We start from the raw sequence: 16,785 nt of genomic DNA, 5'->3' as shown, positions 1-16,785 counted from the left end.
AGGAGATCAGAGAAGAGAAAAGGAAAAGAATGATATAGAAAGTCTTTTCGTAAACAGCCACCACACTGTTGCGATCCTTGGATGTGCCGGCTTGGCCTTTACTCTGATACTTAAGGGTCAAGTTAAAAGGCTATTAAGGGTCGAACCATCGTCCTCCGGGACAGTACCGTCGGGCTTGAGGATTGTACTATTATGTTTAACGATCCTTCAGTCGTGCTCAAGGATCGTAGCATCGCGCTCAAGGATCGTGCCGCCGTACTTAAGGATCCTACAAGCGTACCGTCCTGCTTAAGAATTGCTCGAGGATCGTACCGTCGTACTTAATTAAGAATAGCACACCATCGTGCTCGAGGAGGCTAAGTACCATGCAGAGTGTGGCGGACTTCAGTTTAGATACTTGTGAGGGTGGCATTTCCTGGCCAGGCGCCGTTATGTGGAATAATTACGAGGGTTGTCCTCGTTGAATGCTCGGGGGGCTGTTGAAATTATTCCCTACCATATTACGAAGAGAGAGAGAGAGAGAGAGAGAGAGAGAGAGAGAGAGATTACATAGATACACAGACCCAAAGTCCAACAGAGATGGCCTGCCCTTAAAACTACCAAAAAAAATGAGAAAAAATATATGCGTTTCCCTTGAAAGTTGAGGAAGACAAGGATAGCAGAGTACTTTGCTCCCTCCCCGCCCTCCATTCCCTGCCGGCAACACGCCGGACGGGAAAACTGTTAGAAAAAGTACCTTGCTGGATTGATATGGCTCAAGGATATTACTTATAGGCACGTCATAACCTTTGTGTGTGTGTGTGTGTGTGTGTGTGTGTGAATTTTTGTCCCTGTGCGAAGGTATGGCATGGGTGTAATCAAGGTGTGGGTTGATCTGCAATATTGGGCAGGGAACATGTCGAGGGTGACACAGATGTAGGTCAGTAGTGTTGGGCGGGGAACAGGTCAGGAGATGCGGAGGTAAAGGTCAGGTGGTGGGGGAGGAGCAGGTCAAGGAGTAAAGGTCAGTGCATATGATAATGTACGGCGCACATGTTCAGGGTAAAGATTAAACGCTGGATGATGCTAGGAAGCGTGTGTGATAGGATGATGCTTTGAGACGTGTATTGTTGCATGAAGCTAGGAAGCATTTGTGGTATGATGATGCTTGGAGGCATGTGGGTGGGTAGGGTGACGCTAGGAGGCGTGTGTGTGTTTTGTTGGATGATGCTATGAGGCATGTGTTGTTGGATGATGCTAGAAAGTATGTGTGGTAGGATAATGCCAGGAGGCGTGTGTGTGTGGCAGGGTGACGCTAGGAGGCGTGTTGGGGGGACGCTAGGAGGCTTGTTGGGGATAGGACGAAGCTAGGAGGCGTGTGTTTGTGTGGTAGGGTGACGCAAGGAGGCGTGTTTGATGGGATGATGCTAGGAGGTATATGTGTGGTAGGGTGACGCCATGAGGTTTGGTTGTGGTAGGATGATAGTGAGTGAGTATGGGGTAGGACGATGCTAGGAAGCGATTGAGTAGTATAGAATGATTTTTTTTTTTTGACATTGAAGGCTCCAGTCACGGACAAAAGTCTACATCAAGGCCGGACCGTAACTGAAAGATAGAGAAGATTATGAAAAGGAAATAGAAGAGACAAGGGAAAGTGTTTGCTCAGTGGCGTGTGTATAGGTGGCTTTTGTGTGGTAGGCTGGTGCTAGGGGGCGTATGTGGTAGATGGTGCTGGGAGGCGTGTGTGATGGGATGGCGCAAGGAGGCATGTGTGGCAGATGATGCTAGGAGGCGTGTGTGGTAGGTGATGCTGGGAGGCGTGTGTGATGGAATGGCGCAAGGAGGCGTGTGTGGTAGATGATGCTAGGAGGCGTGTGTGGTAGATGATGCTAGGAGGCATGTGTGGTACTGTGATGCTAGGAGGCGTGTGTGGTACTGTGACGAAAGGCAGTTGTGGGTGAGAGGACAGGCCAGTCTCCTTCCAATCGTCTTCATACTTTCTTTAACCTTGGTGTGAGTTCCTTGCTTTCTTCCTCCTCACTCGTACATGACTTTCACTACAAGCTTCTTTTTTTTTTTTCTAGCCATCTTGGTACAGATTCTTGTACGTTCGACGTGAATTAAGGCAAAGAAAACATTAAAATTGGCCTTAATTTCGTTTCATATGTATTTTTTCGTGTTTTAACTCTACGACTGTTATTTATTTGTTCGCGTGGGTCTCCTCTGCTTTCATTTAGGACGTTGTTGGAGAAATGTAACGTTTCGCTTTTTGAAATATTACAGGCATGATTCTTTTACTTATGGTGACCGACATGGCTTGGGCAAACCAAGACCCCACCAGTCAGAGCCATTTCGGCAGGGAGAAAAAAAGTTAAAGGGAAACAAAGAGGAAATTAATCTGGGCTCCGAACGTGTTCCCAGACCTGCCTCTTGAAGGAATGAAGATTACATGAAGAGGGAAAGGCGAGCGAAGGAAGGGAAGTCCACAGCTGAGCTGTTCCAGGGATGGAGGAGGTGTATCATAACAGTCCTTCCTCGAGTGGTTGGTCTCCACACTGAAACTATGGGAAGCAGCAGCCTTTCTAAAAGGGTTCCACGGATGGAATGTGGGGGGTGAGATGACAAATACAAACATCTCACAAGAACGCTGGTCATAAGAGTATCTATAGAACAGAGAGAAAGCCCGGGGCATCGTAGGGTAAAGTCAGGTTGAAGAGAAGTGATGCCAGAGGAATTAACGAGACGAAAGGCTTCTGATTGTACCTTAGTTAACAGGGAGGTGGAGGATGAACACCCCCTCCACTCCCCCCATTTGGGGTGTGTGTTTGGGTGCAGTATTCCATACCTGGGCGTTTACTAAAGCCCCTGTAGATGTGAAGCAGCTTCACACAAGGAAAATGATGACGGCGTGTGCACAACACTCCCAGCTTATGGAAAGCAGGTTTAGCCTTATTGAAGGCCTCTCCTGTCCCTAGTATTTTATAACATGATGTGTGCTTATTAGCTTAAGTTAAAAAAAAAAATAATATTTATGAACAAATATGTTAATTTTGTGTTAACTGATGATAACGCATGTCCGTCTTGCCTTGCAGCTGTCGACTTAGCGGCCAGTTCGAACGTCCAGGATGCGTTCGTCATCGCGGTGGAGCAGCAGGCTCGGGAGCGCCTCGAGCGGCTCTCAGCGCTCAAGAAGATCAAGCCAGTGGACATGACGAAGCTCTCCTCGCAGGTAAGACGCCGGCGGGGGGCCAGCCTCGTGGTGCTAGGAGGCACCAACGTGGATCATCATGAGTGAAAAAGTGAAGGAGAGAGAGAGAGAGAGAGAGAGAGAGAGAGAGAGAGAGAGAGAGAGAGAGAGAGAGAGAGAGAGAGAGAGAGAGAGAGTTGAGTGGAAAAAGGATATAAATTTTGCTTATGACGCCGTTTTGATGTGGGTGTAGTCTGATACAAATGATTGATCCGTCCTTGTATGGCGTCCTGCGCTCACATCTGGGTTGGTTCTAGTTCTGCATCCTTACTTGACTGAGTCGAAAGCGGCCCGCCTTATAAACTCTCCCATGTTACCCTCAGTACTTGACCCGCTTAACCCTACGTCACAGTGTTGTTTGACTTTCTTCTTTAAGTATTACTTTGATGTCTGCTCCTAGGAGCTGGCTGCTTGTGAGCGTCACCTGACTTGTGTGTGGCTTTTGGAAACTCAAGGGTAGGCCGTTTTGATAATCGTTTCTTTCCCTACACGTCGAAGCTTCGGAACTCTCTGTCCTCTCAAGTTTCTCCTAGGAACTATGACTTGGCACATTTTAAAACACCGTTTTTTTCACTTCTTCCAGAATTCGTAAGTATACTTTCTTTTGTGTCTTCTTTTCCCCTTTCATTAACCTTCCTGTCCTTCAATAAAGACCCGGCCTTGTTGTGGACTTGTGTCCGTGACTTGAGTTTCCAAAAGAAGAAATTGGGAGGTTTGGGAGGGGCTGTGTGAAGGTCATTGACGGTACAGAACTTTGATGGAAATTGATCCACGTCGCGAGTAGGCTGGATGACAACGCGCGTAGCTCACACCTCGGGACCATGTGTTTTGTGTGCTCCACGGCCGTAGGTATAAAGGCATCGCATCACCCTTTGGCTTGGCCTTCACCGGAGCATATATGCTGGTGTAGGAAGTCGGAATTGTTATTCCAGACTTTTTCTCGCTAATTTCACCTCACGACTGTTGTTGACCTCATGAGAGCGACGGTATGACCCCCTGTGTATGAATGACCTTGCTTTTCATGCCGTCATGCCGTTACAGATCAGGTTAGAAAATCTCATGCCATCCTAACGCAATGATCGTTCGTTATGTTCATAGGGTAAAATAGATGTCATTCAGCCATACATAGATAATTATCGTGTATTTTTGAAGTGTGTTCTCTGGTAAATATTCATATGATAAAGCTAAAGAGTATAACACACGTATTCCTTACGATGATTTGTGAGGTCGTCTACCCCCACAACTCGGCCTGAGGCGAAGCTACTGTGCTGTTCCGTTGGTCGGTCGGTCAGGTTGCTGGAGGCCACAACCCGCAGGCCTACCCGTTTATGGGTTATCTGTTGATGTTATATTATTTATTTATAATTGCCCCCAGGAACCCTCTCCTTTAAGGGTTCTGGTGTTGACCCAGGATCCTTTTTTTTTTTATGGCTGAATGTATGATGACCAACAGATATACTGCGCTGTGCGGTAACTTTTAAACCATAGTGCCATGGTGTGGCGATGTGGTCTCCTTCATGTGATTGTATCGGAGCCTGGTGGAGGGATCCACGCCCTCCAGCGAGGTAGTCCTTCAGGCACAGTTGCTCAGGCTTCCACGCGTAACGGTAAAAGTTGGGAATGTGATTTTGCTTCAAGTAGTATTTAAGGAGATTTGATTTCGACGCGAGTAGTGTGTGTGTGTGTGTGTGTGTGTGTGTGTGTGTGTGTGTGTGTGTGTGTGTGTGTGTGTGTGTGTTTTGTCTCGCCTCAGCCCTGTATATATACAGCGAGTCAACCTATAAGTATATACACACACATACACACACACCCCCAGCATGCGCCAGGTACACCTGTTTAATTGACCAGCCTCAGAGGAGATTTATTGCTCTTGTTAATGATGTTTTACATTTCTTTTACAGTGGCGCCCTTGCTCTCTTAGTGCTTGTGATGTAAACATTCTGCCAAGTAGGACATTCTAGCTGGGAATTACCTTGGTATGTAGATTAGGTACTTGTCCTAATAATATTTCTGGTTTGCATATTGTTATGTACCTCTTGCGGCTCCGCTCTAATTAGTTCATGATTTTGCTGCTCTTTAGCTTGTCCCAGTCGTTCAGGGAGTGAAGATCGTGGGCCAGGGAGCGAGGGAGAGCCGAGGTTGGGGGGGAGTGGACGTGGGAGGAGCAGGAGGGGAGGGAGGTCGGGAGAGGGAGGCCAGCTCCCGGGTGGAGCCAGTCATGTAAGAGGCAATATCGTCGGGTTTGTGTTCTTAACGCAACACACTTGACTAAAGTAAACAACGAGGCTCTGGTGCCACTCAAGACCCGCGATTCCTTTCCTCTCTTGATGACATCTGGGGGGTTGGGAGGGGAGGTTAATGGTCTCCTCTCTAAACTCCCTCTCCCCCTACTCCCTCTACCCTCTTCCAGTCTTCACTTACCATCCCAGAGTGATGGAAGAGGAGGGAAGGAGGAGAGCCAAGTAAGGGAGGTGGGATGAGGTCCTCGGGTTTCGAGTGGGTTTGCGTTTGGGTGGAATGAAGCGAGGTGGGCGGGCCCTGCCTGCATGCCCACGCACCCCACTCGTCTTATCGGACGAGGGTGATCTTGGTCGTATGCACCACCATCATGCCCTTGCTTCTCCCGACACCCAGCCTCCCTTGGCCTTCCTCCACCCCCTCCGTCATGCACCTGAGCAACGTACTTCTGTCGCCACCCAGTCTTCTTAAGCCTTTCTTCGTCTCGTCATCAAGTTGCACTCAGCACCATACATCCCTCAGCACCCAGCCTCCTTCGCCTTAGCCCTTCCTTCGCCCCAACATGGTCATGCCCCTGGCGTAGTAATCTGTGTTCCTTGCGTACCAGCTCCCCTGTCTGCTACGCACCACCATTCCCACAGTAGCGTGTGCTGGTAAAGCCTATATCTGCCACACTAATCTGTAAGCTTCTAATAACTTCCACGATCACAAACTGCCTTGAAAGGCCCCAGTGGTCTGTTGCTGTTTGATTCCCTTTGTGCACATGTTAATCAGGGTAATGTATAATTATGGTGACAACTGGAATAGGAGATTATGAAGGTCCATATTTCCTCACTTTTTACATAAGTAGTTATGTACGTCACACACCTCTTGTGACTGACGGTAGTTGTGGGCGTCTTTCCCTAAAAATAGGGACGAAGGCCTCTGGATACAAATAGGGACAGAGGCCTCTTGTTGCAAATTGGTACGGAGGCCTTTGAGTACAAATAGATAGGGAAGCCTCAGTAAAGAGGCCTTTAGGTGTAGGATTAGATTTTTCTCGCAAGAACAATGAAAGAAATTGGCAAGTTCTTGCAATTACATTTAGAATGCAGATGTTTAGTAGCCTCTCCTGTTACATTATAACGTCATCTCCCTTCTCTCTTGTTTGTCTCTGCTTCTACCACAACTGTCGTCATTTTTATTAACGTGATTTTAAAGACTCGAGCAACAGCTTTGGTATGCGTGGCTAAATATGTCTGTGTACGTAGTTACATAGGACCCCGATTTTTTTTTCCTAAGTTTTGAAACCTGTAGACAATTTCCACAAGAAAATGCGTTAATTATTTGGTAATAACAGAGTAGTCGTCTTCGAGCACGCAGGTCCACTGTAGTATGCTTTATATATCACCGTAGTCAATATAACACAATAAAATTACAGAAATGATTTGAGCGGATACATGTTGTTAGTGGAGTGGGTATATTTGGCATTAATCATGACAGTAAATATCATCACGAGCGAGTGATAGTACAGATGAAGCATCCATTAAGCCTGCCACGAGAGTATATTGACACGGAGGGTGTAAGATAGATCCAGCATCACTTCAGCACTTAACAGTCAAGACAGTAGTACTCTCCTAAGCGACTGATGTCTACGTCCTATAACCTGTAGTAAGACAGATTTATGTTCTGTGTGTGTGTGTGTGTGTGTGTGTGTGTGTGTGTATGTGTGTGTGTGTGCGCGCAGCTTGTAGCACCAGCAGCTGTCCCTGGTGCAGGTGTGTGGGTTGAATCACTTTGTCTACCTGCTTCCTAACGCTCCCACTCCTCCCCTTGGGCCATGCAGACGTGGGTCAGCTGTACCATGTAAGCTCAGCTGTTGAACGCTTTACTCCCCGAGTTTCATTCGCTCTTGATTTGATCAGACACATGTTTCGTTCGTAAGAAAGTTTTTTTTTTTTTATATATTATATAAAGGCGCATTTTAGGTGGTAAAAGGATTGATATTCTGGCGCGAAGTATGTCGAAATATTCTTTCCTTTTGTGCGAGACATGTCCGGTGTGAGAGACATCAGGTGTGCGAGACATCAGGTGTGCAAGACATGTCCGGTGTGCAAGACCTCAGGTGTGCAAGACATGTCCGGTGTGCAAGACGTCAGGTGTGCGAGACCTCAGGTGTGCAAGACATCAGGTGTGCGAGACATCAGGTGTGCAAGACGTCAGGTATGCAAGACATCAGGTGTGCGAGACATCAGGTGTGCGAGACATGTCAGGTGTGCGATACGTCAGGTGTGCGAGACATGTCAGGTGTGGGAGGCAGACATGTCAGGTGTGGGAGAGGTGTTGCCGTGACCTCCCTTGTCAGGTCCTTTCTCAAGGGTAAACACCCTCCTCCTCTCTGTCTTCTGTACTCTTATATTTCTCTTTCCAGGTTCGCCCAGTATTTTTTTTTTCTTTTTTTTTTTTCGTCCGCCTCGCGTGTGTTTTGTTTCTTCGTGACTTTTATTGTTGCTCGCGGGTGGCTGGCCTGATCTTTTGGTGTCCTTTGGCCTCCCTGGAACTACAGTAGCGGAACTGGACACTTACTGAGGTAGCATTATACAGTGGCGACACTTGAGCTGTGCATACAGGTAAGAAAAAAAAATTCTTACCATTATTTTCTTTTGGTGATGAACAATATGACACCACGGACGAAGGATTTTGAGAAGTTCCCATTGGTCTGGCCTCATCGACATTTCCTGTAGTTTGCCGTAATAAATCGATCACATCTTTCACTAGAAATAACTGTAAAATAGAGCGACCATAATTATTAGGAAATTTGTCTGACATTGACGGTCACCAACCCTACCGAGACAGAACGAGGCGCATTGATCATTTCGAAATTCATCGTATCCGTCCGGGAAGATTTTTTTTTTTTTTTCTACCGAGTGTACGAGAGTTTTCTTTTATCCTGAAGTCTTGCCCTCTCTTGACATGCGTCATTGGTTGTTGTGAATACTTAGTGTCGTGTGTGGGGAAGTATGTGCAAATCAAATCCTCACGTCGTCTTAGATGATGTGTTATGGTTGTGTTTCTCCTCCCTGCACCTCTCCGTCTTGAGGTTTTGGTGTATACCTCTACAGGATGGTGGAGGAGACCTTCACGTAGGACCCATTGGTATGGATGAAATTGATCTCCTGTAGCTTGCAGCCTCCCAAATACAGATGTACAACAACCCCCCACCTGCAGATGCACAAGAGCCTCCCACCTGCGGATGCACTACAACCTCCCACCTGCAGATGCACTACAACCTCCCACCTGCAGATGCACTACAGCCTCCCCCCTGCAGATGCCCTACAGCCCCCACCTGCAGATGCACAACAGCCTCCCACCTGCAGATGCGCTACAATCCCCCACCTGCAGATGCACAACAGCCTCCCACCTGCAGATGCGCTACAATCCCCCACCTGCAGATGCACAACAGCCTCCCACCTGCAGATGCACTACAGCCTCCCACCTGCAGATGCGCTACAATCCCCCACCTGCAGATGCACAACAGCCTCCCACCTGCAGATGCACTACAGCCTCCCACCTGCAGATGCGCTACAATCCCCCACCTGCAGATGCACAACAGCCTCCCACCTGCAGATGCACTACAGCCTCCCACCTGCAGATGCGCTACAATCCCCCACCTGCAGATGCACAACAGCCTCCCACCTGCAGATGCACTACAGCCTCCCACCTGCAGATGCGCTACAATCCCCCACCTGCAGATGCACTACAACCCCCCACCTGCAGATGCACGACAACCTCCCTGCAGATGAGGTGGACCCGGAGGCGTGGGTGTAGTTGGAGTTGTGTTGCCTCGAGTTTTAGCGGCGTAGGTCAGACGTCATTTGGTGAAGGTTAATCCAGTGTGATAATGAGATGCTTTGACATAGCTGTTGAGGAGGGGAGGGGAAGCATTTGGCCACGGGGGGATGACGGGGCAGCAGAGAACCGCCCCACCTGGGGAAAGGAAGGGGGTAACAGCAGCACCTGAAGGAAGGAGAGGGAGGAAGAGAGGGAGAGGGATATGGGATCGGAGGAGGGCGGTAGCTGCAGTATTTGGGGAGGAAGAGGGTTACAGGAGCACCTTGGGGAGGGAGGAGGTTGATGAAGCACTTGGGAGAGGGAAGGGGGTAGTGGCAGCACTTGGGTAGGGCGAGGATTGCTTCAGTACCTGGGGGAGGGAGGGACGTAGCGGCAGTACCTTGGGGAGGGAGGGAGGTAGTGGCAGCACCTGGGGAGGGAGGGATTTAGTGGCAGTACTTGGGGAAGAAGGGAGGTAGTGGCAGCACCTGGGGAAGAAGGGTAGGTAGTGGCAGAACCTAGGGAGGGAGGGAGGTAGTGGCAGCACCTGGGGAGGGAGGGAGGTAGTGGCAGCACCTGGGAAGGAAGGGGGTAGCGGCAGCACCTGGGGAGGGAGTGAGGTAGCGGCAGAACCTGGGGAAGGAGGGAGGTAGTGGCAGCACCTGGGGAGGGAGGGAGGTCGCGGCAGCACCTGGGGAGGGAGGGAGGTAGCGGCAGCACCTGGGGAGGGAGGGAGGTAGCGGCAGCACCTGGGGAGGGAGGGAGGTCGCGGCAGCACCTGGGGAGGGAGGGAGGTAGCGGCAGAACCTGGGGAAGGAGGGAGGTAGTAGCAGCACCTGGGGAGGGAGGGAGGTCGCGGCAGCACCTGGGGAGGGAAGGAGGTAGCGGCAGCACCTGGGGAGAGAGGGAGGTAGCGGCAGCACCTGGGGAGGGAGGGAGGTCGCGGCAGCACCTGGGGAGGGAGGGAGGTAGCGGCAGAACCTGGGGAGGGAGGGAGGTAGCGGCAGCACCTGGGGAGGGAGGGAGGGAGGTAGCGGCAGCACCTGACGCCCCAGGGACCCGGGTTCCTCACCGTCAGGCTGCTATATCCTCCCTCCTGACGCTCTTTGTCTGGCTGTCCTTCTCTTATAGTGTTGTGTTTTCGGTCACCTCACATTTACTTAGCTGCTACATACCCTTAACTTGAACGGTCTTATATTCTCCTTTGTTCATGATGATGGTCATCTTGTTTTATTGTTCTCTTGTTTGTAGTTTGTCATCTTGTTTTCTTGTTTATAATTTGTCGTTTTGTTTGAAGTTTGTCATCTTGTTTTACTGTTTTCTTGTTTGTAGTTGTCATCTTGTTTTATTATTTTCTTGTTTGTGATTTGTCATCTTGTTTTATCATTCTTTCTTTTATATGTTTTTATCTCGCATTCAGTTGTTTCATTCACAATTATTACGCCTTAAATCTTTCTTGAGTTGTCCTGCACACACAGACACACACACACTCACAAACACACACACAAACACACACACACACACACACACACACACTACCATTTCTGCACGTTGCTGGTGCAACTTTGTTGGAGCTGAGGAATTGTAGAGAGTGTGTGTGTGTGTGTGTGTGTGTGTGTGTGTGTTATTTGTCTCCATCTGTCCCTCTTCTCTGTAACCCCTTGTCCTTCTGCCTTTCAGTTTCTGTGTTCACTCTCTTCGTCTCTCTCGTGCGTCCATAATGTCTTCCATCCTTTGCTCTGTCTGCCAGTTTCCGTCCGTGCTGTCTCCTCTTGTACACGTCATTTCCTTCGTGTGTCTTTACGCTTCGTCTGGTTGTCGTCTGGGCATCTCATCATTGTCTCCGTCCGCATATCGTCTCTGGAACTCTTTCCCTGTCTCATGCGTATCCCTTGCTCTCCTCTGCTGCCCATGTCTCCAGCATGATTCTCTCTCTCTCTCTCTCTCTCTCTCTCTCTCTCTCTCTCTCTCTCTCTCTCTCTCTCTCTCTCTCTCTCTGGGATCCTCATGTCTCACATGCATATCCATCATTTCCACTCAAGTCTCTCTCCTCTTTCATCTCTGGAACCTTCACTATCTCTCGCCATCTCATCCTCTCGACCTCCTGGCATTTTACCCTCTCACCCCAAACTTCCTTTACCGCCTCACCTTGCTCCACAGGGCTGTCCCAGTTACGTCCCCCTCCCGCCACCCGTGCTCTGTCTCCAGCGTTCTCTCCCTGTCTGCCGTGTTTTCTCCCCGTGTCTTACCTACGCCCAGCTGGTGATCCTGAAGGCATCGTGTTCCGTCTCTCCTCGTGGTCGCTTCCATCCACATTTCCTCCTGCCACATCCCGTGTGTTTCACTCCTTCCTCCTGTGTTCCCTTCCTTCGTGGTCCTGCGGTGTGCTTGCTGCTCGTAGCGTAAGGCTGTGTAGGCCAGGGTCCTTCTTGTACACCGCTCTACCCACAGGTCTGGGAGGTCTTGCTTGCTGGACCCCCATAACTCACACCTCATCTTCCCTTTCTCACACCTTCTCCCTCCCCAAACCTCTTTCCCTCTCCCTCACACCAGACACTTTCCCCCCTTCTTTTCAAGCGAGATACTTCGAGAATAGTGATCTTGGTGCAGAAATGTGCCATCATGGGGCAGCTTGCCTCTCTCTCTCTCTCTCTCTCTCTCTCTCTCTCTCTCTCTCTCTCTCTCTCTCTCTCTCTCTCTCTCTCTCTCTCTGAATTAGCCCTGTCATTGCGGCCGTATCAGGTATGGGTGGGTCTCGACATTGCCTTGCGGGACCTCGAATCTTATTGAGACGTGACGTTTGAAATTATTAGCCTTGGCAAAGGTGTGTGTGTGAGAGAGAGAGAGAGAGAGAGAGAGAGAGAGAGAGAGAGAGAGAGAGAGAGAGAGAGAGAGAGAGAGAGACTTAATCCTGGACATCCCTTCCCCATGCACTACATATACCTGCCTACATCTGACCGTTTATTTTACCAGCCGCACATTTAATACCTGCCGCGTTTTGTCACGTATGAATTACCACTCCGAACTTAAGTATCAGGCATCGCGTTACACAGTGGCAGAACATCTTACTGACTATATATATATATATATATATATATATATATATATATATATATATATATGGAATGGGTATTTTGAAGGTTTGTTGAATGTGTCTGATGACAGAGTGGCAGATATAGGGTGTTTGGGTCGAGGTGGTGTGCAAAGTGAGAGGGTTAGGGAAAATGATTTGGTAAACAGAGAAGAGGTAGTAAAAGCTTTGCGGAAGATGAAAGCCGGCAAGGCAGCAGGTTTGGATGGTATTGCAGTGGAATTTATTAAAAAAGGGGGTGACTGTATTGTTGACTGGTTGGTAAGGTTATTTAATGTATGTATGACTCATGGTGAGGTGCCTGAGGATTGGCGGAATGCGTGCATAGTGCCATTGTACAAAGGCAAAGGGGATAAGAGTGAGTGCTCAAATTACAGAGGTATAAGTTTGTTGAGTATTCCTGGTAAATTATATGGGAGGGTATTGATTGAGAGGGTGAAGGCATGTACGGAGCATCAGATTGGGGAAGAGCAGTGTGGTTTCAGAAGTGGGAGAGGATGTGTGGATCAGGTGTTTGCTTTGAAGAATGTATGTGAGAAATACTTAGAAAAGCAAATGGATTTGTATGTAGCATTTATGGATCTGGAGAAGGCATATGATAGAGTTGATAGAGATGCTCTGTGGAAGGTATTAAGAATATATGGTGTGGGAGGCAAGTTGTTAGAAGCAGTGAAAAGTTTTTATCGAGGATGTAAGGCATGTGTACGTGTAGGAAGAGAGGAAAGTGATTGGTTCTCAGTGAATGTAGGTTTGCGGCAGGGGTGTGTGATGTCTCCATGGTTGTTTAATTTGTTTATGGATGGGGTTGTTAGGGAGGTGAATGCAAGAGTCTTGGAAAGAGGGGCAAGTATGAGGTCTGTTGGGGATGAGAGAGCTTGGGAAGTGAGTCAGTTGTTGTTCGCTGATGATACAGCGCTGGTGGCGGATTCATGTGAGAAACTGCAGAAGCTGGTGACGGAGTTTGGTAAAGTGTGTGGAAGAAGAAAGTTAAGAGTAAATGTGAATAAGAGCAAGGTTATTAGGTACAGTAGGGTTGAGGGTCAAGTCAATTGGGAGGTGAGTTTGAATGGAGAAAAACTGGAGGAAGTGAAGTGTTTTAGATATCTGGGAGTGGATCTGTCAGCGGATGGAACCATGGAAGCGGAAGTGGATCATAGGGTGGGGGAGGGGGCGAAAATTTTGGGAGCCTTGAAAAATTTGTGGAAGTCGAGAACATTATCCCGGAAAGCAAAAATGGGTATGTTTGAAGGAATAGTGGTTCCAACAATGTTGTATGGTTGCGAGGCGTGGGCTATGGATAGAGTTGTGCGCAGGAGGATGGATGTGCTGGAAATGAGATGTTTGAGGACAATGTGTGGTGTGAGGTGGTTTGATCGAGTAAGTAACGTAAGGGTAAGAGAGATGTGTGGAAATAAAAAGAGCGTGGTTGAGAGAGCAGAAGAGGGTGTTTTGAAATGGTTTGGGCACATGGAGAGAATGAGTGAGGAAAGATTGACCAAGAGGATATATGTGTCGGAGGTGGAGGGAACGAGGAGAAGAGGGAGACCAAATTGGAGGTGGAAAGATGGAGTGAAAAGGATTTTGTGTGATCGGGGCCTGAACATGCAGGAGGGTGAAAGGAGGGCAAGGAATAGAGTGAATTGGAGCGATGTGGTATACAGGGGTTGACGTGCTGTCAGTGGAGTGAATCAGGGCATGTGAAGCGTCCGGGGTAAACCATGGAAAGCTGTGTAGGTATGTATATTTGCGTGTGTGGACGTGGGTATGTACATGTGTATGGGGAGGGTTGGGCCATTTCTTTCGTCTGTTTCCTTGCGCTACCTCGCAAACGCGGGAGACAGCGACAAAGTATAAAAAAAAAAAAAAAAAAAAAAAAAAAAAATATATATATATATATATATATATATATATATATATATATATATATATATATATATATGATGGGGTTAAAGTGTATACGTAATTTGATACAGATAAACTAATATACTGAATCCAACACAACCCAGTTGACTACAGGTGAAAGTGAGCTTGTATTTGCTATGTCTGTCTCGTGTGTTCAGAGGGTGTTAATGTGCAGATGCATCGTAACGTCACAGAATGTGGAGGTTGTAGCCCATCCAGCCCTTCTGTTGAGGGAGTTTAACAGGTTTTTATTGTAGTGGATGAGCTCGGCTGGGAGTTCCAGTGGGTTACGGTCAGCGAAAGCAAGGATATAGGTTCACCTTGCCCAGAAAACCCTCAGCAAGTATATATATATATATATATATATATATATATATATATATATATATATATGCCAGGTACCTAGGAGTCATGGAATGGAAGCAGCAGTAATCGTGTCCTCGAAGTCTGCAGGGGACCTGTGGTGGAACCAGACAGACAGCGCGAGAACTGGTCTGACCCTGGGGTGTATATAAGGACATATGTAGCATCCTGTTTCACCCCGGACCTACTTAGTATGTACACTTGGTGGACTTCTCAGATATGCGTCGGCCTGAGCTGCACCAGTCGGAGAGCAGGACGTGGGGGGGAGAGAAGTTAGAGAAGGAGGGAGGGACTCTCTCCTAAGGTTGGTCGAGGAGCCACAGTGGTTCGTATGCCAGCAGGTCTGGAGAGAGATGTGGTAGCTATGTGGTCAGGAGGGTGGGAAGGTGTGCCGGGCATGCTAAGGAGGGTAGTTGGAGGTTGGTGAAGGGACGTTTTGGTCTCAGGAAGGATTGATAATACTGCTCGAGGGATGGATATGATATTGTTATTTTTTAAATTATAAAGTGTTACCTGTTGTAGGAAGATTAGGAGGAGGATATATACCTAGTGTCCTGAGTGTCTATAGTGTTCTGTCCTCAGTAGTGTTTCTTCTGTACGTTTCAAAATATATTCCCATGTTGTGCTGGTGGCCTCTTACTGAAGGTTTTAAACATGAGAAACTGAGGCATGGTTTTCGATACTGTGGGTCTGTAAGCGTGCGGACGAGGCAAAAAAAAAAAAAAAAGACTTACGAAGGGAGTAGCAATACAGCGTGATCCATATCAAGCCGTGGAGGTATAGACGAGCTTCTAGAATTGACCAGAAGTGTGTGTTGTGTTGAGGATCTGGCGTCATGATACGACACGTTTTTGTTGTTGAACTCCCCCGAAAGACGTCCGAAGGTCGTATTTGAAAGCAGTTGCTTGAGCAAGACTTACAGGGAGGCAACACCTGAAGAGGCAGGACGTCTTGGGGGGACTGTGATTCAGTTATGTGGAGGCCACGGTGCCGCCTGAACAGGACGATTTAAAGGCCATTCTGGTAGTGGGGACGACCGGGTCGAGCGAAGGCCGACACGTCGCACAGATGACGGCCCAGTGATGGAGCGATGTTATCAAGGTCTCTCTTCCAGTCGCATCCCTCCTGAAGACTTTCCCATGAATGGTGATGAGCAGCGGGAGGTGTCGTCATGCATAATTACCTCACCTTCCACGAGCAGTAGAGGCTTAGGGGTCTCTCTAGGAGGGGTACGCTGTGTGTGTGTGTGTGTGTGTGTGTGTGTGTGTGTGTGTGTGTGTGTATGATTTTGAAGGGATTTGCGCATCTCCCTGAGTAGCATGGGAAATGGGAGGTTGTGTGTATGTAGATCTGTGCTTGGTGTGTGTGTGTGTGTGTGTGTGTGTGTGTGTGTGTGTGCGCGCACGTTGGGTTTAAAGTTATAACAGAAGTCTTAAGAGGAACGAACTGCCTCTCTGTAGGAATGGGAATGAGACTTCAATTCGGGTGTTATGGAAAGCATGCGTGTTTGGGATGTAGAATAGAACATGCAGTGTATGATTTGAGAATACAGTAGAAAAGAATAGTGTATTTACTCATTACCAAAAGTATGGAGCACAGCTCCTTGATAACATTAGCAGATATCTTAAGTATGTGATTTACGATTTATATTTGAGTAACTAAACAATGTAACGTATCAGCGGTAATTACAATCACTTGTCATTACATTAATTCATCTATGCATACTAAACACTGTTCTCAGAAAGAGCGATAGTTTGATAAGAAGTGTTAGTTACATTGTTAGTTTGCATTAACAAAAGATATTTGAAGTGAGGTGGCCTAGATTTATAATAGTTTGGCATAAACGTATTTCGCAGCCTTGCAACATCATCATTTTCACACTGAAGTAATACGCGACATTCATCACGCACAACATTAGCATCACGTTTACTGCAAATACGATTTTCCCTGCTCTCATTTACTCACAATTATTGGTAATCTATTATTACCAGCTCGTAGTCTGCTCGCTAAAATGCATTTACTCTGTTAGTTTTACAAGATATTCCTCCATACCATATATCTGTGTTTATACAATCTATAATTGATATGGCTAACAAGTTTTTATTCCAAGTTATAATTGGTCCATTGGTCTTTTAACCTGAATTCAGTCGCCTTT

General features: G+C 47.7%; 1 protein-coding gene across 1 annotated transcript in view; it reads left to right on the top strand.

Moving 5' to 3' along the window:
• Positions 1–16,785, top strand: part of sdt (MAGUK p55 family member stardust) — a 963,188-nt gene that overhangs the window by 563,523 nt on the left and 382,880 nt on the right. The window contains 1 exon segment of the mRNA XM_071665600.1: positions 3,072–3,208. Coding sequence (XP_071521701.1) covers positions 3,072–3,208 — 137 coding nt within the window.

The sequence above is a fragment of the Panulirus ornatus genome, chromosome 10, assembly GCF_036320965.1.
Source record: "Panulirus ornatus isolate Po-2019 chromosome 10, ASM3632096v1, whole genome shotgun sequence".
Taxonomy (NCBI): domain Eukaryota; kingdom Metazoa; phylum Arthropoda; class Malacostraca; order Decapoda; family Palinuridae; genus Panulirus; species Panulirus ornatus.
The sequence above is the reverse complement of the archived record's forward strand: the minus strand, read 5'-3'. Positions and strand labels throughout refer to the sequence as shown.